A 26,452-nucleotide genomic window follows, 5' to 3' on the forward strand; every position below is an offset into this window, starting at 1 on the left:
TCGAAAGCTAACATTCGTTTTTAGCGGCGGTTGAGATATGAAAGCGTTAACGGTTAGGACGAGCAACTATCAGCCAACGACGATGAAAAATCACGAGTGAAAGGATCAGGAACGGTGTCAGCGCGACGACGTCGTCGGATCGATTGCGTTGCATTAATTGACCATGAAAATGGAATGTCACGGCTCGTAGATTTTCCAGATTAGGCATTGCCGTGACTGCCGCTCGTTTCTGTTCAACGGTTTATCGCCATATTTTCCCTCGCCGCGCCGCGCCGCTCCGTGTCCGATCACCGATGCATTTTTCTGTCGCGTCATCGGTTACCAAGCGAACCTAACCGAGAAATCTGTTTAACGATGTCACCGAAACCTCTTTCGTGCCAAGATTAGTGCTAAGCCACGGTACGATGTCCAAACAAACGATCAAGAATATCGGTACATATCGAGAACCTTGAATTATTAATCGTTCGAGCATTTGTCCATCTTCCTTCGACGATGCACCGTCATTAATCGCTAATTGCGATCGTTCCCGATGCCGAACAGCTTTCTAATTTTCTAGCAGCGAACGTCAAACCACAGCCATGAAAGATTCATCGAGCTGGAAGGATAATCGAGGGAGTCGAAACATGCGACGAATTCCGCCCCGGCGAGCGTTCACACATTTACGGAGCAACATTTTCATCACGCGAACTTTCATTCAAGCTGAAAAAACAAAACGAACAAACGTATTCCTCGGAACGTGATACTACAAGGCTCGTGGATCTTGCGAATCTTTTATCGTCACTCGTTAAAGTTTGCTTCCAGCTCTTCGAATGCGATATCCTTTACTTTCTTTCTTTGATTATTACATGGACGCACATGCACGCGCGTAACAGTGTTCGAACGAATAAATATTTATAAAGAAAATACGAGCGTTTCTGCTCGTGAAAAGGTGGAGACCGTTTAAGAAATGTCGATTACCGAGGGACAAGTTTCGTTGGAAATTGCAATATTAATGGGGAACACCCAAGTAAAAACCAGTCGACCGACTCCACGGAGATTTCGCGATTACGTGCAACAGTTTACAACGTGTTGCCGCGGGAAAGAGTTTATAATTATTACTCGTTGACGAAACTATCTTCCCGTGGATAGACTCGAGAAATAATATTTATCCAACATGATTCTTCATCCAACATCGCATTAAACTATTTCATATTAACATTCTATGTTAACCGGTCGAAGTATCCAGCGTCTTCGAATTAGCGAAAAAATTGAAAGGCAACTGAAAATGTGCGAGGAGGCGAGTCCGTAACGCGGTCGTGTACGCAAATCCTTAGCCTGGGGCATTTTTTCGTGGGCCCACGGGCGTGGATGAATTATTTATACCCACGTAGCTCGTTTACAATGTGGTCGCGATATTTCGTTGGGTAAAAGGAAGGGTTGTACCGTCGTGAAGTTTCGCGTTCCCGTGCAAAAAATACCGACTTACACGGCCCACGGGTCGCTGTTCTAATTATACAATCACGCAATTTGTACGTTTACGTGCGATTAAGTCGTTAGCTTTTATGGGGAGAGAGGAGGCAAGAGGAGCATGGGACGCGACGAGAAAAATTAAACAGCCGTGGTTGATTTTTAATGGGACGGTTTTGTTTATTCAACGATCGTTTGCGAATCGGAACGACCCGTGTCCTTGTCGCGACAACGATTATTATCCCACTTACGACGAAGATCGATTACGCGATTAACGGTGATTACTAGATCCGACAGCAAATGACAAGTTTCTTTTTCGTTTCGCTCGTAAAAAGGACGAGGAAACTGATCTTTTTTCCGTCTGAACCGATTATGGTCGCGATACGTCCGTAAAAGGGTCGTTTCCTTACACGGCTTTTCAGAAAATTACTTCTTAATCCTTCTCGAATAACTTTTCGATTCAAATTCGAGTCTTTATTCGACGATAAGTAACCTTTTAATCACTTACCTAGAGCAATCGAGGAGAATTAAATTAATAAACTCAACCCTCGAACGGCGACGCAGGATCAATTCACAGCCAAAGCGAAAAGAGTGTCGTAACTCGATTTCAACGATTTAAGACTAAACCTCGTTCGTGTTTCAACCGCTTTGAACTGTCGTTTTAAACGGAACACGATAAAGGATGATTAAACGGAGACAGTCGAGTCAACATGGTATTTTTAAATTAATATATATATATAATTCTTAGTGACGTGGATTTCGGAGGGCGTTTTTAGGAGGTAGGGGGTGGTGGAGTAAAGGAATGGGCTTGGTGGATGTACAATATACAATACAAGCCACGGAATATCACGAGTTCTCGTGTTAGTTTTAGAACATTTCGATTCTCGTCGAGTTACATTTGTCTTTTTTGTTCATTTATTTTTATTGCTTCTTCTTGATCCTCGACAACGTGTCTTCCCTCTCTTTCTCTAAAAGCACAAGACCTGTACGCAACTCGCTTCGAGAAGTAACCGCAACGGCGAAAATAATGGATAAAATAAAGAGATCGATGGTTGAGCAAGGTTGTCGCGAAACTCGGTGCAAATGTCGCGGGGTTTCGCGATCGAACAGGGCCCCGTTACTCGACGATACGACCCTGAGATATGGGCAGAAACGCGCGCGTTTCAGTCTAATCTCGTTTGCGCATAAATTTGGCGTATTTAACGCGTCTACGGTTCTTCGTATCTTCTCTCTTGACGGTTCGTCTTGCGCGACCGATCGGCCGTCTTTCTCGAACGATCGTTGCCTCTCGTCGAAACTCGAAATTAGGCTCTTCTCGTGGAACGTTTGCCACGAAACGTTGAGACATTTAGGAAACGATCGAACGAGAAACACGACCTTTTTTGACCTCACCGTCCTGGACGGGTCATTAATGGTACGATCGCGAAGAAATATCAATGTTTTCCGCAGGTTATCGCGACGCACAGAAAAGGAACGACGATACCAAAAGCTTCGAAATGCAATTCGAAAAATGGGCGAAAAGAAAAACGAATGTTGGAGAACTTTTAACAGACGTCGCATTTATTTAAAATTTTAAATAGGAAAAAAATAGTTTAAAAATCATTATAATGACAGTTTGCAACTGGCAAAGTGACGTTAACTAATTAAAAACACGTAGGAACAGATATAGGTATTCACATTTTTACATAATCGAAGGTGTTACGAGTTGTTCTGCGATCGAAATAGAATAAAGAAATACTACATGACGACCAATTATTTGTCAAGTTAACTACGGTTTATACAATATGTGGTAGTGGTGAAAAGAACAATGTTCGAGACGTTCGTTATTAACAATTTACAACTGAAAAAGGAAATTATCTACCGTCGAAAGAAGGCTGAACGGAAACAATTGCAAGTTCGCATTTGTACACGGTGACGGCAACAGACCTGCACGAAATTCCACAGAAATTTTTTTATCAAAACCGAAACGGGAAGTAAGGAATTTCTTTGAACAAAAATGACCAATAAACAACTATAAATTACATAAGAAATGGTATAAAAAACGCAACGATTTAATAACGCGGTAACTCGTCGAAATGGGACTCTATCGAATTTCATAAAATTTTTCCATCGCGTAACTTGGTCATAGACGCCCTCCGTGTAAAATATACGGACAGTGCATCTTTCAGAGCGTATATTTTTAATCGAAGCCGACAGAATTTTACCTGGAAGACATTTATTACCTCGACGTCGAATGCAACGAAGGCCATTTCAACGAGCAAAGTTTATCGCGTGATCGAACCGTTGCGTTTTTTTTCGACTCGAGAAAAAGGAGACAATTTTGCAGGGGTCTTGATAAATTTGCGCGTGCGTAAATCTTGCATAGCTTCTAAAAGTGGGCAGAAATTCGAACGAAGAATTAACGAAAAGAAACTCCGCAAACGGAAATTGCACTCCGATCCCCAGCAAGACATCCGTAAACGGTACTACCCTTCTACCGATTCGATCAATTATTCCGTCCAGTACGATACTTGTTTTCCATTAGAACGCGAAATATTCATCGACGAAAGAGCTCGTTACGGGAACACGCGAGATTGTGAGGTGGTGAAACCGGAAACGCAGGGACGATCATCCCTCTTCGCTCAGGGAAACGACAGAGGCTCGAATCAGTTCGCTTCTACGTTTTTTTTTTCTCGCCGACAATTCGACGATTGACAGCGTTTATTCGCAATATATCTACGTCGATCGCTAACGTTTATACAAAGAGGAGACGAAGGAACGCGGGAGAAGGGCGAGCGGTGTCCTTTCTTCGAAGCAACAACGCGGAGAAAGGGTGGATCAACGTTCCCGAGAGAGAGATCGTTCGAGATAATGGTTCCGATTCGGTCCGAGAAGCTGGGGAAAAGACGCTAGCGACGGTGGTGTCCTCTACACAGCCAGCAAACGACGCTCGATTTCCGGTTTTTCTCATCTACAAAACACACGTTCGACGCGAACTTCGAGACCGAAAGGCGGATCGTGAGACCGAATCGGATTTGGCTTCTTTTCCTTGGTTGCACCTACTCGATCTTTTTTTTACGTTTGCGCCTTGCTCGGTATTTTCGAGAACGTCGAGGCGCGATCGGGTACAGCGTGCGTTTATGCATCCTTTACGTCTCTCTAATAATTAATATAATATTATATTCAATAATTAATACAGAGAGTAAGTATTTTTATATATATATGTATATTTATATATATGTATGTTTATATATTTATATATACATATATATATATAATATAATATAATATCACTAGGGTACATATGTACAGGGGCTGCAAATGGTAGGAAGTGCTTTCGTATTGCAATATCTCCCTCTCTCTTAGATCTAAAACGCACGCGGGTGGGAACGCGGTCGCGCTATTTTCATCCCCGTTAGACGCCGTTCGAAACGATTCGACGCACTTGGAGCGCTCGAAGTTAAAGTCTCGCGAGATACGTTCGAATTTCGAAGCTGTCGAGACTCGCGTGGAAATCCACGATACTCCAAACGACTCGAAACGTTTGTTGCGCGTTCCGTGTCCGTTCCAGCCAGCCGCGTCCCACCCGTTCGTGCCCCGAATAACAATGTACACCGGCATCTCTCGTAGTCCAACGCGATCCACCTTCGGCCAAATTATGTACACTCACAGGGAGTCAGGCGTAGCGCCACGAACCGGAAAGCAACGGAGAACGAGTCCCCGATCGTCAGGGTAAAATTGCACTTCATAGTCTCGAACGTGTCTCGTCCAGGTGATCGGCTGTTTCCCGGAGGGACGCGGATGAGCCCGGAGCGGTACCGAGCATCCCGGAACGGGGCACACAGGGTCCCAGAGGGTTGGACCGACGACCCTCTCCCCTGCTACGACGGCTCGGAGGTTGAGTCCGGCTCCCTCTCGTCGCCGGAGAGCTGTTCAAGGTCACAGGGTTCAGCCAGCTGCTCGTCTTCGGGGTCGTCGTTCGTGCTAGTGACAGGTTCGTTCTCCTGTCACGGACTCCCTCCGCCAGCGTCCGCGTCGGCTCTGTGACCGGGTGTCAGACTGGGACTGCGCCTCCTCTTCTCTTGCAGACCGTTCACCATGTTCTCGATAGACTTTAGTTCGCCGGCCGAGCTGCTGCTGGAGGTTAGGCCCGCCGTTGGAGTCGGGGAACCGGTGGGTGGCCTTGGCGGTGGAGACCTAGGACTGAGGGTCCTGCTGCCGGGCGTGACGGTCTCGAAAGCGGAACCGTGGGAGGGTGCCGGAAGGGTGTAAGGCGCGAACCGATGTCCCTTCAGCTGGTGCAACGGACTGGCCAACGGATGAGGATAGTGGGCGAACAGGGCCGGATGCTGGGACGCGGCCAGAGCCAGTTGCGCGTTGAACAGCATGCCCGGCGTCACACCGCCGTGGATTCCCAGAGGACTTGGCGGTATCAGGGGTCCTGGACCAGGGTAGAGGCCCGGTACCGGCGGATAGAGGTACGGTAGCAGAGGGGGATGAAGCGGCGGACCCACCGACACGTCGGGCCTGGGTCCTTCCGATCCCGTGGGACCCGCTCCACCGCCGCTCTCGGAGCCCGACGACTCGCTACCTTCGCCCCTCTCGCTGATCCTGTCTTCCCTCTCGCGAGAGTGCTCGCGCTCGCGTTGATGGTGCGCCGGATGAGGCGTGTCAGGGCCCACGACGTCCAGAAGCTTGTCCTCGTCGTCCAGCAGGTCGTTGACGGAGTTCGAAGAGCGTCGCTTCTCGGGGGACGCTGGCCCACCTGTTGTCAGACGGGAACCGCCTCCTGACACTGTCAACAGCGCCTGCCTTCTGCAACAACGACGCAGAGTTAGCAATCTTATAAGGCCGGTTTCGCCGCGATTTTATTTTGCCGGGCTACACGAGGGAGGGGCATCCTTTCGATAGAATCGCGGACCTCCAGGCGCGAGACCACCGCGAACACGATTAAAGATACGGGAATAGTTTTTCGGCTGCAGAAGAGTTTGATCGGATCTCGCGCGATGTCTGTCGGAAAGTAAAACGTAGACAGGTTCCTCGACGTTTTATTAGCTTACGAATTAGAAGTATATCGTCGGAAGAACAATACCATATTTAGGAACACCCTTTTTAACGCGGAAGAGAACTCGTAGACGCCAACGCGGAAACGACCACCGTAATGCTGGCAAATTTCTGCGTTTTACGCCGTGAGAGTTCACAGCCGTAATAAAAGTTTACGACTGTTTCAGTGCAACGTTAAATATTTCCTTTATCCCTTAAAGAATATATGATCGTTTTTGCGACGATCGCCGTTAGTAATTGCTCCGCGGTTGTTCGAACGCATGCTTCCCTCCGGGTCTTACGCTGTAGGTAACTGGAATGGCTTCGCAAATTTCTGAACGACGTTTTCGAACCGTTGATCGCGTACTCGGAATCCAATAATTGCTACGCGACACCCTAAAACAGCTCGACGTTCGTCCCTCGGTCGACGCGTTTCGCACCTCCGACAAATTACAGACGTTTTAGCTGTCGCGCGTAATCACTGTGCCACCGTTCGCACGGTTGTTATCCCTAGGAACGCGCGTGGAGCGTACAACGTGTCATTAGGTCGATCGTATCGTCGTGGCTTCGTGTAGTTCGCGATCGAAACGTTGAATCAAAAATTTATCGCGAAATAATTCTACCCTCGTCTCTCGAGTAAACTCACTTTCGCTATCTAACGCGATCGCTTCGATCCGATACTATCCTATTCTATAAATTCTTACATTCATTCGTACGTATAAATCGCACCGGGGATACCAGTAGCAAACTGATGCACTTCAAAACAATCACGCGCTTCAATTTTCAAACCAATTTTCTTCGAAAACCTTGGCAATCCAATTTCCAGAAACCACTTTCCCTCGTAAATTTCTGTCGCGCAATTCCCAGGCCAATTTATATCGAAACCAATTCTGTATTCCAATTTTCGAGTCGTCGTACTTAAAACGGTATTTCCGTTCACGAAGTTCCGCGAACATCGAAGTTCGCGCTGGAAACCAATTCGCCCCGTAAACCGCATCCATCTATTCCGCTCGAAACTTCGATTATTAAACGAATTTCTTGAAAAATCCATCGTGACCCGTACGCATCGTTTATCCCGTTTCGACGTTTTCGGATTCGTCTCGAGCGGATCGAACGTTCGACGCGATAACTTTGGCGATCCGACCACGATAAGTCCGCTGTTCGCGATCGATTTTGCGCGACGAATGCCACACACGTCGCGTTCCCGTCTCCGGCATCGAAGGAACCGAGCAAATTCATTCGGCGATGCCGAGATTATCTTATTATCTCGATGCACGACCGTGTTCCGATGAGAAATCGAGGGACGAAGGGGGTGTAACGGAACGCGATGCAAATCGAAGCGTTTCAACGAACATATCGAACAAACGTAAGCATCGTGTAAGACTCTGGCAGAGCCGTTCGAAAGCCGGACGTAATGACAGGCTTACCGATACCTTAATGCCGTGTAATGCGATCAATGCACCGACACAACCGTGACAAAACGACGGCAAGGTGAGAGAAAGAGCGAGACAGACGCACACCGTGTACATCGTCGATGTCGTACGGACGAATCCGTGAAGCTCGAAAGGGTGTTACGCTACGGTTCTCCGGTTTCCGACGCGCTTAAGTGCGAGAGTACCTTAAAATCAATAGTTGCGTGGACGACACACAGGTACTTGCTCGATGCTGACCGACTACCTTCCTTTGCTTTTAGTTGTGCACCGCTGATCTTTCGATCGCGATGTTTCTCCGCTGTCGACTGCTTCCGAGCTGAATCGAGCTTCGACGTTTACGGAACTGTTGTCTAACGAAACGCGATCATAGGTAGTAATGGAATTTAAGTATATCGCGAGTTCGTCCGACTGGATAATTTCGAACAGTGTGCACTTTCCGAAAGAGAAGCGATATTGGCAAGTAGATTGGATCCAAGCGTAGAATTCGTGAGTACACTCGATCCTTGGTACGATTGCAACACTAGCCTTTCAAATTCTGTACACGTAGTAAATTAGCTGTACAGAACGTGCAATTGAGAAAATACAGTTTGTCGCCACAAGATGATAAGTTAGGATACGAGACAGATAAAGCGTCGACGTTCTTTTTTAAACCCTAAACAACGGCATGAAAATCTCACGATTATCAGTGAAACGCTTGTTCGATTGATTCAACTGTTTCCACATGCGAGTTGGATGAAGTAATTGGATTCACTAGGTGTGCTTCGGTCGTGCACGCGACTGCTCCAGTTTCAAACCGGTTGACAACACTTGCTTTCGAGCGCGATATCAAATTTTTCCTTCCAACGTCGTTACTTCCTTCTCGTAGATCTTAACTCTATCCGATACGTCGAACGCACAAATGAATCGGAATCTCGGAGTAGACGGAGCTAAGCATCTACGGGCGTAGGCATCTGCCGATAGTATCTCGCTTTTATAGCCCACGTATAAAAGTCTGACGAGAACGGAGAAGAGAAAAATAACGAGCAATATGCGAAAACGTCGAACCACCATCTTCTCGAATCACGGTAACAAATTGCATCTGTTGCATTTTGTCCACGAATCGAGTATCAGCTACTAAATTGAACTCCGTAAGATGCAAGAAGCGATTGTTGAAACGTTTATTCGATCACCTGTACGGAATTGCTGATAAAAGTGCTCGAACAGCGCAAAAACCGTGAACAGCAACGCGTCAATCTCGAGTGGACCGCTTTCTTGCGGCAATTTCTCCGGATAATCGCGAGAGCCGGTAATATCGATCACGATTCCGGTTAATATCCAACCTGTCTGCCCGTTTTGGCAAATTGCACCCGGTTCGACTTTCCACCGATGAATTATACATTTAGAGGAAATCGATCGGCCGCGGTAATTGAACTATTTGAAAAGTCGCCGCTGAATTATCGAGCGATACGCGGCTCGATCGGTACTACACTCCGTTCGGGGAATCCCTTTGATCCGTATTCGACCACGTGTTCACGGTCTTTGTCTCCAGCGCGGTGCAACGACCACTCTCCGTTTTTCCGTCGATGCGACCGGTTCGCGTTTCTTAGCTTTCACCGCGTCGCTAACGCGTTACGCACCGCCTGGGTCATCGCTGGCCCGTGCTAGTTACGCGAAATAGACACTCTCTTCTAAATCTGTCGACGAGGCGCTTCCAAAAATTCGCAAAAAATTCAAGAATAAAATTTCTCTGCACCTACTCTGCATCGACACCAATTTTTTTTGGAAACCGACGTAGCCACCCTCTGCGCTGGCTCGTTAGGAACGAGGGTGATGCGTTCGCGAGGCAAAAAACGAGTCAAAGGTCCCGTATAATTTTGCCATAATTACGGGACGTCTAGGTTGCTCATCGAGTAGGCTGTAGTCTCATTCGATGATCGACTGTTCAGACAGAATGAAAATTCAGCCCCCGTTCAGGCCTTTGACGTTCGACTATCGGTGTCGTCCCACCCCTGTGTGTCATCGTCGAGGATTTGCAATCACCCCTCGAACCGCTGCTTTTCCCGGGGCCCTCGTGCCGGCGCAACGAACCCCGGCCACGTTTTTTATTTTCGCCACCCCTGAAAACGCGCCACGGTACGCGGAATCATTCCCTATGAAATTTCTGGCCTCGATGATTCCCGGCGAACCGTCTTAATGGATCGTTGACGGTGAAACGTCTTTCCGACGGTAGTTTCGATGATATCGTTCGACAGGGGTGAATCTGTTCCGAACCGCGATGACTACGGGGATGAATTTTTTCTCTCCCCCTCGAGGAATAATCTCCCTTCCAACGCTGTGTCGTTCGAGAACGATGATGTCGCGAGAAAATTGAACAAGTCGTAAATTTGAAATTGCGGTAGACACCAAAGTGCAGTTTCGAATGACAAGTAATCAAGGGGAAAAATATTTCGAATGACTCTATTCGATACGTTCACAGAGGAATAATATTATGTGCATAAATACCGCGAAACAGCGGGATGTAGTAATTAATGAAGAGAACCGTGGAAATCTATTCTCGGACAGATTGATTCTTTGCGCACCGCGATACGGTCGTTCCGGCGTGCCCCGTGATAAATGGACGTGACAGCGAGGGGGAAGTGGCTTCGTTTTTTCTTCGGAAATATGTTTCCTTCTAAACGGCACGTCGAATCGACTCGTCACACTTGAGTCGCATAGCGTCTCGTGACCAATGCATCCGTACCCCTTTGTTAAGAACTTGACGAAACAATAAAACATCCGACCCTAATCGATGTTTCCGCAATTTTCTATTTGTCTCGTTAAATCCTCGAACTATCCCGATGAATAATTTTAAAATTAATTATTAATTGGAAGCACGACAATGTAACCGTATGAAAAGTCCGCAGCACGGTAAAAGGAAAAAAGAGCGAAAAGAGGGAAACGAACGAGGCCTAGTACGCCGGAAGTGGTTCCCCCACCACCGAAGCACCCTTTTATACGCCGGTTACTGGCTGTAGCGACGATATAAAATTCAAAGCCACCAAGTGGCACCCTCCACGCTAACGACAGCGCCGCCCCTGAGCATCAGTATGCTAATCCGATGATTGGCTATGTTCCAACCCCGTTCTCTCTTCTTCTCTTCCTGTCTCTATCTCTCGCGGCTCCATCTCCTGGTTCTCTGCGGCTTCCTGATGGGATCCGGCCACCCTTAACCGGGAACCATAAGCCAAAACTAACCCTTATTCTAATTAGGCGGCGCCACGACGCGCCCCCTGCTTTGCATATTTTCTCGATTAACCTCGCCCTTTCTTTATCCGGTCGAGCGTTAGGCGTCGCTTCAATTTCCGCGGAATTTTCTCGACCTACCCCTTCCCCCGTCACTTTTTACAACCACTACGGGCATTTATCTAAGGAGCGATTCACCACCGCGTAAATTTTCCGCTACAAGTTTACCGCTCGGCAAAATAGTGGACGTTTATCGGCGAATAAGAAACGAGGGTGATTTGTCGGTTGCGGAACGAACGCTTTGCGAATCGACTACGCACCGTAATTTGTCAATGGTCAATAAGAAGAAAAAGTTAAAGAGCCAAATAATCCGAGATAATCCTACAGCACGAATAACGAGTACCGCAACCCTTTTTCGATGGCGGACGTCTTCGCGAGTCACGTCAGCGCACCTGAATGAGCCGACAATGCCACTGGTGGTACGAACAAATTGGAGAAGCTTACACGGGCTTTAGGAACGGCGATAAGCGTATAACGAGGATTACAGCGAGGTTAACGAGGCTGCCACGAGGCCTATGCATAGCAACTGAACTTAACATCGTCAGGATCCACTCGAATCCACCCCCAGGCGCGACCAATGAAATTGAAATGGTCGACCCTCCTCGCTGTAAGCTCATAAAGCCGCGATATTGAATACAAATGGACGATACCCGGCGGCCGACCGACCAGGGTGCAAATGAGCCCCGTGAAAGCAACCCCTAACCCCGAGGGCTGACCTCGAGCTCGATACCGCCGACCGTAATAGCACGGATCGAGGGAGAGAACGGTCGACGATCAATTAGGCTCGTATCTCCAAGACAAGACTATGCTGAATTGCTTTTCGTTCCACGGGCTGGCTTCTCATTGGCTGCCCTGCTTCTTCGAATGGGCCGCGTTACCGCTCTGTTTAGCCGATCAAAATAGTTTGCAGGGTGAAAAACCGAAGGTGAGACGAGGTTAGATCCCGTTTTAAAGGGAGTGGAATTGTTCTTCCGACAAAAGTTCAAAAAATTTAGCATAATTTTGAAAGCGATACTCACTTTTTCTCGCGCTTCCCCGCGCCCGTGTCCCGGAATCCTTTCGCGAAGGGGTTGTTGTCGATTTTCAACTGCGTGATCTGTGAACAGAGGACAATTTGCGATAAAATATAAATCCCGCGAAACGATTCGATCCGTGTTACAGGGAATCGAGAACGTTTCGGAACCGTTCCGAAAAAGATCCACAGAAACGATATCCTTGTTCCGGCGCCCCCACCGATACCGGGAAGAAGCCGATAAAGAGGGGGCCAGGAATCGGACGACGAAAAATTCGTACAAGGGGTCCTTTTTGCTACTTCGAGAATAACGCGTACCAGGAAGCACGGGGCTTCCTCGAACCCCGTAATTAAAGTCTGCCGAGAGAAACGAGAAACAAAGGACGAAATAAAAATATGCCACTATTACCATATTTCATCGAGTTCGAAACCGTATAAACGCACGGTTAAAGTATGAAACGGAGAGAAGGATAGTAATTTTGAGCGATAACTGAAAGCTGAATTTTCAAATCGATTCCCATCAACGTTATTAGCAACTAACCGACGAATAATCGCGACATGTAATTTCGATACCCCTCCTAATTGGCTTAGCGCGTCGTATCATCGTGATTTTTCGCTCGATTTTTTCATTGTAATTTCGTGAACGAATAATGAAACTTGTTAATTAAAGGGATCCGATCCAGTCTGCTCGTTAATTACTACATTTTCTTTAATTAATTCAATTCATTTTGATACGATACCGCCAATTTCCACTAAACATCGATAATTAGTGCGCAAAAGATAATAACTCGATAATAACGTCGTAGCGAAGAAACGTTCATGTTTCCTATCACTTTTATCGCGCTATCACTGACACAATAATATACCTAGAATAATTTGTGTTTCGTGCAGATTCGCGTAACAAATGTTGTACGATTTACAGGAAAATAGGGGTCGATAACCGTGCTCGCTCTAAGATGTCGACACGGTAAGTTTCTCTGGGGAAAATGGCGATTTGGATGAAGAGGGTATCATAGCGTGCGATGGGATTTCGTCGACTGCAGCTAGGGGAAGAATAACTTTTCTAGCAAAACAACTTACGACCGACAACATTTCGTAGGCTCGGCGAAAAATCTGCATAACGCTAAAAGTCCCGAAAGCCTCGAAACTTTATCGTATTCCCGTTTTTCGCGAACAAAGAAGAAGCAAAAAGACGAAACCGGTGGCTCGAATCGAACAAAACCGCCTGGACCAACAAAGGCCAGATCGATCGCGATAGAACAAAGTATAAAATTCTGAGGATCCTAACGAGAGTTTTCCTCCATGGTATTCCACGAACAAGTATGACGAGTCCGGAAACAGGAAGCCGACGTTCACTCACCTTCTCGTTCTGATAGGCGGTCACCGCGATGAATTCCGTCTCCTTGAAAACGTAACTCCTGAACGTCGAGTAGGGAAGCTTCAGGATGTCGTTGGCCCGCACCAGATGAAACCTCGGTTGGTACTTGTGCATCGAGTTCAATATCGTCTGAAACAACGAGCGGAGCATACATTGGGACAGACTGTTTCAAAACGCAGAGCCCGTGCTCGCAATCGTTTCACTCTTCTTTCGAGTGGCTTTTCAACGAAGATCGACCTACGTGTCTTTATTTGTTTTTGGCATTTACGCGAGGTTAACTCTCCGCGGTTGTGTGCCTCGAAGCTTCCAGTTGCGACGCTTCGAAAGCTACAAATATAGTTAAACTATCAACTGTTAAATGAACGCTAAGTTATCGTATCGTGCATCGTGGCATAATAAACGAGTAAAGTTCGAAGGGGAAAAAAGTAAAGAGGGAGAAAGAGGAAAGCAGGGGAGAAAAGATAGAAATCCTAATCAGAGTTTATCATGCTCGTGATTATTTCGCAAAGCGGTATAATCGTTGCTCGAGTTGCATCATGCAGCGCTGATCGGCTCGTAAACTCGTATTAAAGCTCATCTTTACGTTCTCCGTCTTCATCCGACGATGACGATTCTCGATTTTACAAGAAATAAACGCGAAGGTTACCGACTGCCGCCGCTTTTCGACGCTGAAACTTCTAATTGGATAACTTCGAGTCGAATTCGAAGCTTCGAACGGCAAAGCTCTTTTAGCGACCTCGATGCTAAAAATCGCGAGGTATCTAAACTGAAAGTTGCGAAACCACGCGATTAAGGTATGTTTACCTTCTATTCGTAATAATCGTTATCGCGAAAAATCAACGACTGTCCGTTAAAAGTATAAACTACGGAGCTTAAAAGGAAAAAATGTTGCGAACGGAGAAGGAACGACGAAGGTAACCTCTGTTTTTAATGGCGGACGCTTTCAGAGCGATTCGATGGCGAATAAAACGAATCGATTCGCTTTTAGTCACTCTCTCGGAGGCGATGCAAATGCACCGCGGTGGCAGTAGTAGCTAACAAGATTGCAGAGGACATTCCATCGAGAAATGGACGCGCCTCTGCTGGTAAGTCTCGATAAATCTACGTTCCATTCGGGAATCACGGTAATTACGTAGTGGAATTTTCGTAATGGAGAAACCGGCAGTCATCATTTTACTCTGTACGTCACCGATTCTAAATGATTCTGCAATTTGACGAATGATCAACAAGAAATATGCGCTCTTCTCCTTCTTTATCTCGAACATTTATTCGCGTTCGTTCGGATCGGAGATTTTCCTTCGAACGAAACCGATAGCGGAATAATTTCAACTTACGCAAGTTTCGTTAAATTCGCGTGGAAGTTCGTTCGAAGCGTCGATTAATTATCCTTAGAGCGCGTTCGCTTTCACCGCGGCGAAGTGTCGAGAGCCAAGACTCGTTCGATCGAAAGATTCCATTCGGAGAACCATTAAATATCGCGAAACGGAAAAAAATTTCAATCATTTTATCAGGAAACAAAGGATCGACGAAAGTTCACGGGAGTGTCGTGGAAAGCAAAGTCCCCGGTCGTGTTCGAGGAGGGAAAGAGGGCAAAAGGTCCCGCGATCGCGATAACCAGAAGGCAAAAAGAGAAACTGTATCCAATTGGACGACGAGGAATCCCTGGTTCGCGTTGATCAGGCAATAAATAAAACGCGGAGCGAAACAGTTGGTGGTCGATGCGTGGAAATCGTGATCGTACGAAAGAAGCTGTTGGCCCGCGACCGTCGCCATTATGCGCGGCTCCGCACAAAGGAGAAATAATTAGCGCTGCTCAGCCGATAAGCCGGCCAATCTAGGCGTTTGTCATTAGCCTATCAAACTCTCTCTCTCTTTTTCTCTTCGATTCGTCTCCGTTCGCGCCCGCGCGTTATCTTCTTTCTCTGAAACTCGAGGCATCGACACGCCTCCGACGCCGCGGAAAGTATGTGCGAACTCCGATCGTTGCAATTAGTATCTTCGTACTGATTAATCCGGAGAAGTTCTTTCTCGAATTTTTCGCCGACTCTCGTTCCGCAATTAGAAACGAATTCGTTCGGCCGAATCGGTCATCGGACGTAGCAGAAGGATAATACGATATTAATTTTCGTATCTAAGTTTCAATCGGTGGTATAGCGCTAAAAATCGTTCGAAAGACATTCGTTTGGTTATACCGGCAAATAAACTCATCGACAGAACGTTCGAAACCAAAAGCAGGAATAAATGAAGAGCCGTTCCAATACCTGATCCGCTCGTATACACCAAAACCCGGGACCCTAAGAAACAAAAAACGCCAGAAGGATCATCCTCGAAAAAGAAAGAAGAAGAGAAAGATCTTCAGAACGAGCAAACGACGACGGTGTCAATAGCGAGGAACTCTCGAACAGAAGTGGACGGAAACGTAGAGGGAGACCTGGCACCGAAACGACTCGGCCAACTTACATGCATACGCAAATACATACGTACGTAGGTGTATTCGTGCCGCGTGAATTGACCGTCCAGATAAAATGGTGGGAGGTGGAGAAAAGAGAAAGAGAGAAAGAGAAGGGAGTCGAGGAAAGTGAGAGAATATCCTGGCGGACACAGAAGCCGACGCTGCTAATGACTCTGTCCGCGGTAATCTCCGGGTGTTATCTGTCCTGGCTACCTGGGGCCCACCTACTTCGAATCACGAAGCTGCACACGCTTCTGCCTCCTTTCCTGCCGCTCAACCGCTTCTCTAACTCGCGTATACTCTTCCATCGGCGCTCTGGACAATCCTATCGACGAATTTTCCGCTTCGCTAAACACCCACGAACCATCTCCTTTCGTCCGTATCGCTCTCTGTTCTCGACCGTTCGGTTTGGACGACCGCCAGTGAAAAAGGTTCGCTAAGATTGCGAAAAATTGGCCCGAGTCGATTCGGTAATCCGTCTCCCTCGTCGGTCCAGCGAAGTCGACTCGTCGTAGGCGTGATTTCGCGTCTCGTCGCAACGAACTCCTCTGATCAAATTTTCGTGTCGCGAGGAAGCACGGTACGCGAGCAAAAACACGATCCTCGTTAACGGGCAAGCTCGACGCGAAAGAAAGCCGTAGCGCGCGCTAGAAAAACGAAGAAAGGAAAGAAAGAAAAAAAGAGAAGCTCTCTTGGCTCGTTTCTGTGGCTGTGTGCACCGCAAACTAACTGCGCACAGTTGCCTTATGTACGGACTCTAAGTAATCCTCGAACCATCAGCTAACTTCTTAACCCTCAAAGTGAAAAGGGCCGCCTCGAGCTGCGTCTTGGCACGACAGAGAAGAAGAGGAGGTGGAGGAGAGAAGCGTTTCGAGGGTCTCTTCTTTTGTCTCTGCGTTTGTTCGCTGCCGAGGCTCGACTCGCTTCTTCCGCCGCGCGAGTTTCCGCGCGGAAAGGAGCCGAGTCGATGACGTTAGCCGCAGCCAGCTAAATCCTTTCGGTGCCGAGAGACTTGTTTGCCCTTCTGTACGATCAGTTGGCCAAACAACGGGGCTACGATCTCTCCAACGACGCGACTCGCGTGTAATTCGACGATTCCGTACGTGGAATTTCTTTTTTTCAGACCTTCCCGTGCTCTCGAGCCTCTCTTTTAACGTTTCGCTTCCAACGATTTTCGTGCTCTTAAATATTGCTCGAGACGAGGTAAAACGCGAAGTTACGTAACTGAACTTGGCGGATTAACAAATCTGCGATTTCGAAACAATGCTGCTCTTCATCCTTGCTGTCCCCTACCCGATCCACCGCGTAGAATGCATCGCGGAATAAATCCGGCTTCCAAAAACTACCCCAATTAAACAACGAATCTTAAATCCCTGACACAACACCTTATTAAGTACACGTCGGTAGCCGAAACGCACCAAGTCTCCGGCACATAATGCTAGCTCAAAGGATTTAAGAAGCGTCAACCGCGGCAGAACTTCCCTTTTCTCTGCGAGTCTGGACCGCAAAAAAACGAACAACGAGTCGAAGAGGCTGAAAAACGCGTAGAAAGAAGGGAAAAACGAGAATAAGTCGCGGGAAGAAGGTGGAAGACGTTAAGCCGCACGCGTCGGACGCTAGAGGAGGGGTGGAGAGCGAAAGGGTGGCGAAAACAGTGGCGCCACCTCGGCAGGAAGCGGCAGAGGAACGAAAGTAAGCAAAAGCAGAGGGTCCTCCGTATATCGGGGGTGCGAGAAAGAAAAGGCGAGGCACATTGGGGGGATGGAACGCGGAAGAGGAGAAGGAAAGGAGGTGGTCGTCCTGGTATCGACCGGCTGAAAAAGGGGTGGATTTTTCTACCCCTGGGCGGAGGACCAGCGTCAGGGGGACGTGTTCTGGACTCGATTACGACTAGCCCACCTCTGATCTCTACGTCGGAGGAAACCGACTCTCGGTTCGTCCCTCGGTTAACTTTTGCCACGATCGAGCCTCTCGTTTCTCGTTCGTTAAGGGATGTTTCGTACGCGTTTGTTCTGTAGCTCTCTCGCGGCCACCACCGAAAATTAACGGAGTGATCTTCGCAAGGGACACTCGACGTTTCAACCACCCCACTCGTTTCTTTTTCAAATTATTTATTAGTTCGCGCGAACAAATGGACGATTGGAAGAAGAAATCTTCGAGTATAATTACTTCGTACTATGCTACTTTTCTAGTTTATAAATTAAATACGAAACTTTGCACTGTATCTATCAAACCTAGCATAACCCGATCTGCCATTCGTACTACAGACGAGGAGTATGACCATTTTCAAGGTTATTTCGTCGTGGACGTCGAAATCGCGGGTGGATCCCTTCTCACGCGAATCTCGATGGCGAACGAAAAAGGCATATCCGAGTACCGAGAAGCGGTCGCTTATCAGGTCCATAGGAAACTTTGACACCGTTGAGAAGCCGTCGATTCCACGGAATCCAATTAATCCCCGGATCGTAGGTAGGTTCGAGGAAGCGGAACGCGTGGGAGCTGGCTCGCGACGCTTCGCGTTTATTCCTAGAACGAATTAGCTGTCGTTGCTCCGTTCGCGACCGCTTTTCACCGCGACCACGGAAGCTCGAGCAACGGAGAGGGAAAGAAAAATGGATCCTCCGGGGTTTCTCCGCCACTTTACTCGGCCGGAAGCTAATTGGCCCGAATCGAGGGTGGCTTTTCCATCATCCGGTTCACGGCATTATGGCCGACTCGCACGTGAGCTGCTCGGCCAATAGGGTCGCGAGTCGATGCTCCAACGACCGGGAACAACCGCTTCCAAACGATGTTCCTTGCCTTTCTTCCTTCCTTCGGCCTAATTCTTCGATCACCCTCTTCGCTGGATGCTCGCTGATAAAACGCGATGGAAGCGCGATAAAGGTGTCGGCCTTCGACCCATGGATTCTTGCCTTTCTTTCTCTCTTTGGTTTTATCGACGTCGGGAGACTTCGTGCGATCGGTAATTCGGGACACGGAAGATGTTCGAATTCGATTACTTTGTCGAGTTAATGGTAGCCTCTTCTGGAGCGAGAGGAAACGCGAGCCAAGAAATAAAAAATACGTCGAATCGCGTAGAGCCTTCGGTGAAATGATCGTTCACCGTGGACAAATGAAAGCTCACGCAACGATCGTTTGAACGAGCAAAGAAGAAAGATTATCGGGTGAACTGCAGGTTGTGTCTCGATGAACCGTGCGAGCGGATGGAATATTTCAAAAGCGGAATATGCCGCGATCGGTGTCCTCAACGGGTAGGATATCGACGCTTCGTTTAATCGTAAATTACCAGGTCGATGTCGAGTTAACGGATGGAGATAATTCCTATTTACTTTCATTCAATGATCAAAGAACCGCGTTAAGTCGATAACGCTTATCTACCCTTTCGTACAGTGGACCTATTCAACTCTGAATTCGAAGTGACCGGCAATTTCTGTGCGATCCCGTCGTTAACTCCGGACCAAATCGATTAGCGTCACGTGCGACCATTTCGAGAATCATTTCGAAATTACACGAAACAAATCGTCCGATCGAAACTTTTGTTCGGACTCTTCGTTTATCCCCGACGCGACGCGACGGTGCAATCGGTATTGAAGCGAGTTAATTTCGTGGGGTCGTATTCGTCGTTTACTTAACTCGATTTCGCTCCCCCTCTACGAAGGCCAAGATTGCTGAATAAGTTAATTAGCAAATCGATTGCGGAAATTAATAATAATGAGGATGGTCGTGATTTTATAAGCTGAACGGGTTGGAAGTCTACGAAATAAATTCATCGACGGTTCGTTCGCGTCTATTTTGCACGAAGAAACTGTTCGAAAGGAAAGTATATTACGGCCGCTTCGACTAATCAACGCACGAATTCCGTTCGCGCAGAATCGTTCACCCTTCGGGGATTACCGTTTTACCGATTCTAGCAACGATTTCGCAGGGGAAAAACAAAACTAAGAGGAGGAACCGTAGGAAGCGAACGGCAGAAACATCGATAGAGAAGCACCCCACGCGACATCTTTTGAAAAACCACCCCTCCCCGGATCGTCGCTCGATTTCCATCGTTCGGGACGAGGAAAAAATCCAGCGGAGGAAAACGTTAAACGGAAATCAGCCGGTCGCTTACAAAGAACCGACGCTTCTGGTTGGGGGTGGCGGATGGCAAAAAGGTTCTTTGATGGGTGCGCAGAAATACGCTCGAAAAGATGGAAAACGCCGCGGGGACTCGGTCCGGGATGGGGCTGAGAAGGGAGTAAGTGTGAAATTGCCGGCGATGCCACGGGAGAGACCGGAATTTTCCTCTTCTCCGCGAAACTGTTCCGGAATATTCCAGGGGGTTGCTTTTCAGCGATGGACGCGTCAAACAGGGCAGAGAGTGGCTTCGTTCTCGTGACCGAGCTGATATCGGTGACCGCTTCGAGAGAATCAACAACGACCGAAATTCGTCTAGAACGGGTTCATTTCCAAACCTCTTTTTGCTATAAATAATAAATTAATCCGCTAGATTAATAGAAGTCGAATGTCGCGTAATAATTGATAACTAATTCGCCGCGAAATGCGTCGCAAAACAATGTAATCAACTCTGGTCGAGCAATTAGTAGACGGGCGGTATTAAAAGTGCGTAGCACAGGGTTATCTGCGTGCATTACGTATTGTATACGAGACCGACTGTTCTCTTTTTAAAAACTTTGCTCATTAGTTAATCAATTACAAATTTGTTCGATAGCGAGACAAATAACATTATAAAGCCGTAAATTTCGCAAAATATTCTTTATCGACGTTGGTTACAAACAAGATAAACGAACCGCGCATATTCGTTACGCAATGTACGTCGTTATGTGCTTTTCATTATCGTTAAGTCATGCTATAATTTTTACATATTATAAATCCGGACAGAATCGTGAGCGTCGTAACAGATTTCTTTGATTTAATCGTCGCGTATTTACAATATTTAGAAGAGTTATTAAAAGCGAGACAAACATAAAAAGCATCGAATCTTATCGAATAAAATTGTTTTCGCTATACGGAATACACAGAACGCAGCTAAAGAAGAATCGAACAACTGGGCAGGGTTAAACGCACAAAAATAATGCGATAATAATAATTGTATTGGACACGTACATTGACTCCCTGTTAAACGATTCGCCCCTCTACATCAAACAAGCGGATCCCGCCAGCCGACAAAGACGAAACCACCCCCGTGGGACAAAAGAAAATTCTTTCCTCTTTAAATTCTCTTCATCCCCTATCGATCGGCGATCCCAATTTCCCAGGACGAGAAAAGCATTATTCCCTAATCGTTTCTCGATCGCACCGTAACAATTTCCTGACCGGTTTCCTGTCGAAACACCAATCACCCCCTTCGGCGGCTCACCCCCCTCGTCGAGGATCACGGTGACCAACAATGGTGCTGATTGAAACCAATTATCGGACCTTCTTTTTTTTTTAACTTACCGGCACGCGGTCACGCCACCCTTACCGCCAACTTCCGCTCGAGATATCGCGACCCTGTAATTTCCACGGGGTGACGGGGTCAAACGTAAAAAAAGAGAGAAGAAGAAGAAAGACAAGGGAAAACAAGGGAGGCAAGGAAGAAAACCGAGATCTGAATGCGAGCCGCGAACGAACGAATGCCACCCCCTCCCCTTTCGTTTTCAGACCCGACTCTTTGTCCACCCACGGACCAACCCCTAACGGAGACTGCTAATCGAGCACCGTTTTCCTTTTTTTTTCTTGGAATACAAACGAGCCCCCAGGGGATATTTTTCTTCCCGTTGGGAAGACGTCTGACGTTGACCAGAATGTAGTTTTTGTAACCCTGCTTCTCGTGCGCAAACGTTGAATAATCTAAGGGCGAACTGATCGGAACAATGTTAGATTATCATTGCGTTACGTCATATCAACCGGTGCTATTCGTCGAAATAACATGTCCCTATTAATCAAAGTAGAAAAATAAGAACGTTCCTAAGAACGTCTGGTACGGATCTTTCGTATGATCTGTGAAATTCCGATTCTCGTAACGAACGACAGCCGAGTTTTACGGATTTCCAGAAGGATCGTCCGAAAAATCGTAAATATGGATAGCCGTGGCTCGTAAAGAAGATAAATAGGAGGGGCAAATATCGTGGAATCGACGCGTGCATTAAGCATCTCCGTGACTCCTCGAAGCTGCCGCGGCTACGCGTCTTTTTTCCTCGTAGCTTTTTAGAATTTCGTCGCATAAATTTATCGTTCGGTCGACCGGCTATCCGTGACCCCGGGCCGACGCTCGGATAACCTCTGAAGTTCATAGCGCGCTCTATCGCAATCTGTCTCAATAACTCGACGCAACGATGCGCACGACCGGCCTGCTAATTGACGTGTCGACCCGTTTTTTCTTCCGTGGGAAGCTGTTTGCTCCTGATTTTCGATCAACCTGATTCGTCGCACCTAAGTTTTTTTCACCTAACGACAAGGTTCGACGAAAGCTTCAACAGATTTCACGTTTTTTTATCGCCTTCCAATTCATTATTTTCTCCGCTCGTTAACGGGAAAAGCAACGATCGAGGATTAAAATTCGAATTATGGTCCCGGAGCCGAAACTCGGTGTCCCGACGGCGTTACACGAACCTTTCGAAGATTTCGGTCTTCGGTCAGCAAGCACGCTGGACTCGGAAAGGCGGTGTGTGTAATTAAAGGTATTTGCAGAGGCGTCCGCGGAGTGGCACAAAAGGTGTCCGCGGGCCCAGGAAGCGCTAGAGGACGGACCTCACCGCACCGGTAGGAGAGGAAAAAGAGGTTCCATGCAAACACGACCGCGCGTCTACCACAGAGGCAGTAAGTGAGTCGACCGAGCGGAGCTCCTAAAACATTCAAACGACAAACAACAAGGAGTCGAGTCGCCTGTCTTTCCTTCGACTGTCGCCCGAATGTCCGTTAATGGAGTTTGCGTGGCGGCCTCTCTGATGTCCGATCGACGAATGCGTGTCCCCACGGTCTCTCCGAGAAACGGGGGCCACCGCTGTTCCTCCAAGGGGTGCGCAAACATCGGCGCCGGTATTGGACGAAGGGGATTGTCTTTTCAAATTGTTCCTTGGGCTTCCGTGCTTTCGGACGGTCCGTTTCAGTTTTCTGCTTTAACGGACTATTAGATCAAGAGCAACCGTCATGATTTTATAATGTCGTATTCGTTTCGAAGAGTTCAGATCCGTAGGTGAAATAGTTGACTCGAATCCGCTCCATTCCATTACTATTCGAGGTTCTCGTATTCCTAAAATACCAGCCACATCGACAGCCTGGAGGTCTTTAATCGAAAAGTCGCGCGGCTTAACAAAGCTCACGGCGTTCGCGGTCGCGCGGAACTTCAAACGACCGTTTCGACGAATCGGTTGGCAATTCGCGAAATCTAATTATCACCCTTGGCCGTGGTGATAAGATTTCTCTCGGGAAGACGCGGCTCGTCGCTAGAACCAGCCTTTTTTTATGGCGCGCCTCTAATTCGGAACAGCTGCGCCGTCAACGTCGCTCGGGAGGACAAGACGGTCGAGACTTTTTATCAGCTCCTCGAACGATCGATCAATTCGCCGTAACTTGCCCTCCGGCGACATTTGTCTGCAGTTTAAGCAAGTACCTGGTGCAAAATACTTCTCAGGGATGCAACGAGACAAGTGGCTGCGACGTACGATCGTTCGGTGAATGCGAATAAAGTTCGGTCTTTATTTCTGAACACCGTATCCAGTTGAAAATAACGTTCTATTCAAGCAACACTATAGCGTTTCAGAGAAGAACCGACTTTTCGTAGAAACCGTGTTTCGGCGTTGATTAGAGGAGGTCAATCTGTTTATTCACGGCGCGTTAGCGTCCTAAATGAACGGATGAAAAGAGTTTGACGTTAGAGGCTTCAAATGGTACAGATTAGGTCTGAATTGGGTCAAGTTAACTCTAAGCTCTATTAACTCTTCTGTGGACTGTCTAAAAAGAAAAGCATAGACGCACGGTGATGATTTTAATCGAAACGTTCACGAATCTCGAAACACTTTCCGCGTCGAAATGGTTGGTTTATCGATTTTAAAAAGATGCTGTTTCAGGTTGATTCTCGAACTCGATCCCATCGCTGGAACAAGGCAAACCGGGTAGTCGTGGTAAGTGAAGACAGTAGTCGGATCGATCGAAAAAAAAGAAAAATCCTCGTTCCATTATTGCGTCGACTAATGGCCGACGACGGTAACCGTGAGCACGGAATGAAGGTTACGCGAGGAATTCGAAGGATCCCGAAGAAAATCCCTTTCCTAGCGCGAGACCCACGGATTTCTTCGAAACGCTTCAAGGCCGTTATTTAATGCCCACCGCTCGTAACAGCAGTTTTAACTTCCATATGATTTCACGATACTTTTATGAAACATAGTTACGAGAAAAATCATCTTCTAGTCGAGACAAGTTCATTAAAACGAAAATCTAGAGTAGAAAAGTGTTGTTAACTCGGTCATTTTAAGCGATCTTTCCGACTCGAGAACGTTAGTTTACGTCGAAACGTGGCTTTTTCAAGCTGAAACGCGTAATAGAAGATCCGAAAAGAAAGTGTGCTCGGTTTTTTCGTTGAAAGGGAAGCAGATGCGGCGCACGCGAAGCCGGAAATCCTCGAATCGGCGAGTTCCTCGTAGTCCGATGGCGCCAAACGAACCCGCAGAATTCGCGCGGAGAAGAGAAGAGCAGAAGGGACCTCATTATGTTTCGGTAATTGGCCGAATCCAACGATGTTTTCAATTTGCTCAAAGGCGCCGCTTGTGCTCGCTCCAGTCTGTCGTTGGTGGCCAGTTTTACGAGAAAAGTTATGATTTTCGAGGGAGTAGTTCGATGAAAGCGTGGCTGGTCGGTGATCTCGTTGAAATCTCGTTCGAAACTTATTCGAAATTAGATTATCCCTGCTAGCGATTTCATCCGAATTAAAACGTTGTATCGCGCGAATCGTAAAAGTTTACGAAGCTTATTTCTGTCTTCTGGCAATCGATCTCTAAAGCAAACTAAAACTTTCAGCCATAAATAACGACTTCGATACCTAGAATCTATGCTCGTGTTTCCATCAAGAATAAAAGAGCAGCAGTTTCAGAGTTAACGATCGTTCATCACTCGAAACGTAACAATATATCTGACACGATACCGTCTACTTTCACACTGTTACGAAGCTTTTCTTTATTCATAGAGAAAGGGCTTCGACGCAAGAAACATCGTCGAGTAACTCGGAGTCGATTTCCGGGTCAGTTTTCCACCTGAAAATAACTCCGCGATCGACATTTACCCGAACCGCTTACGTAGACAGGAGGTGTTCTTTGCATTCGATCAACGTTACAACGTTCCACGGATAATTAGATTCTATAGTCGGCGACGGTGGAGAAGGAGAAGCGTATAAACAGAGACATCGGAGTTTAGGAAACAGAATTTTTCGCTCCGGGGATCGCGTGAGCACCGTGTTTTTACACGTTGCGTGTTAAAGTTGGTACAGAGTTCACCGCAAACCATGCTCGAGACTTATTTGACTTGCTTGCAGAGTGAAGTAATATTTACTCTTTCTTCTATAACGCTTTTCAACGCGATGCTCGAAACACGCGTACCTATTCCAGAAACACTCGATGGAACTTCTTGCTCGTTTTTCTCCACCAAGCTGTTTGCCGTTCGAGAATCGAATTCTTTTCATTTTCTTTATCCCTCGCGATGATTCGCGCGCGATAATCCTTGCACAAACCGTGTCGGGCTTAAGAGCACTTTGTTCAAATCCGTTTTGCCACGCTCGTCCGCTTCTACCGCCTCGAACGACCATTTAAATGGACAAGTCCTTGCGTTCTCGATGCAAAAACGTCGATAGAACGCATTGAATTTCTCGGAGAAGAATGGATCCAGCGTGGCAGAATCCTCGAGTCGAAAGCCGACGAACGAGTTAAAACGAGCAAAGCGGTTCGGCGCGGAACGCGTGGCAAGATTGGCCAAGTGACGAGAGCCAGCGTAGACAAAAGGCGTCCGGGCAATCTCGTGATTGTCGGCTATCGTCACCCGGAGGTGGCTCTGATAGAAATTATGATTGGCGGGGCCGATCGAGAGGCAGCGAGACAGAGAGGGAGAAAGGGAACGAGCGAATTGGGGAACGAGCGGACGTGGCCGAGTGGCTCGGCGTTAAGCAGGAAGCCGTCCCGACGAAGCGGACCCATTAACTGCCCCCTTCTTCGACCGCGAGATTGCATTTTATCATTTTAACTCATTTTTCAATATGGCCGACCATGGGCCGTCTCCTACCTCCGACATAATATCTCTTGATAAACAATTTCATTCAGAGTCATCCTCCATTTCCCTGATTGTTCCTTCATTTTTCTACCATTTTTTTCGCGTACTAGGAAGACGAGTTTCTACACTCGCCGTTACCGAGGTCGTTGACGCGTCGCGTCAACGTTTATCGAATTGAAAAGGTAGCGAAAGCGTTGCCTCGAGATTCGCGA

At 47.3% G+C, this 26,452-nt stretch overlaps 1 protein-coding gene across 3 annotated transcripts in view; it reads right to left on the reverse strand.

Moving 5' to 3' along the window:
- Window positions 1-2,985: 2,985 nt before the first annotated feature.
- bi (T-box transcription factor bifid) overlaps window positions 2,986-26,452 on the reverse strand; it is an 81,973-nt gene continuing 58,506 nt past the window's right edge. For 2 of the 3 annotated variants that reach the window (XM_076540709.1, XM_076540707.1), the window contains exons 5-7: window positions 13,535-13,681; window positions 12,182-12,258; window positions 2,986-6,240 (exon numbers count right to left, since the gene is read on the reverse strand). In XM_076540709.1, coding sequence (XP_076396824.1) covers window positions 5,433-6,240; window positions 12,182-12,258; window positions 13,535-13,681 — 1,032 coding nt within the window. In that variant the 3' untranslated portion in view covers window positions 2,986-5,432. The remainder of the gene's footprint in view (window positions 6,241-12,181; window positions 12,259-13,534; window positions 13,682-26,452) is intronic. The other variant, XM_076540708.1, reaches the window with a different exon arrangement.

This window comes from Megachile rotundata, chromosome 15, assembly GCF_050947335.1.
Source record: "Megachile rotundata isolate GNS110a chromosome 15, iyMegRotu1, whole genome shotgun sequence".
Taxonomy (NCBI): Eukaryota; Metazoa; Arthropoda; class Insecta; order Hymenoptera; family Megachilidae; genus Megachile; species Megachile rotundata.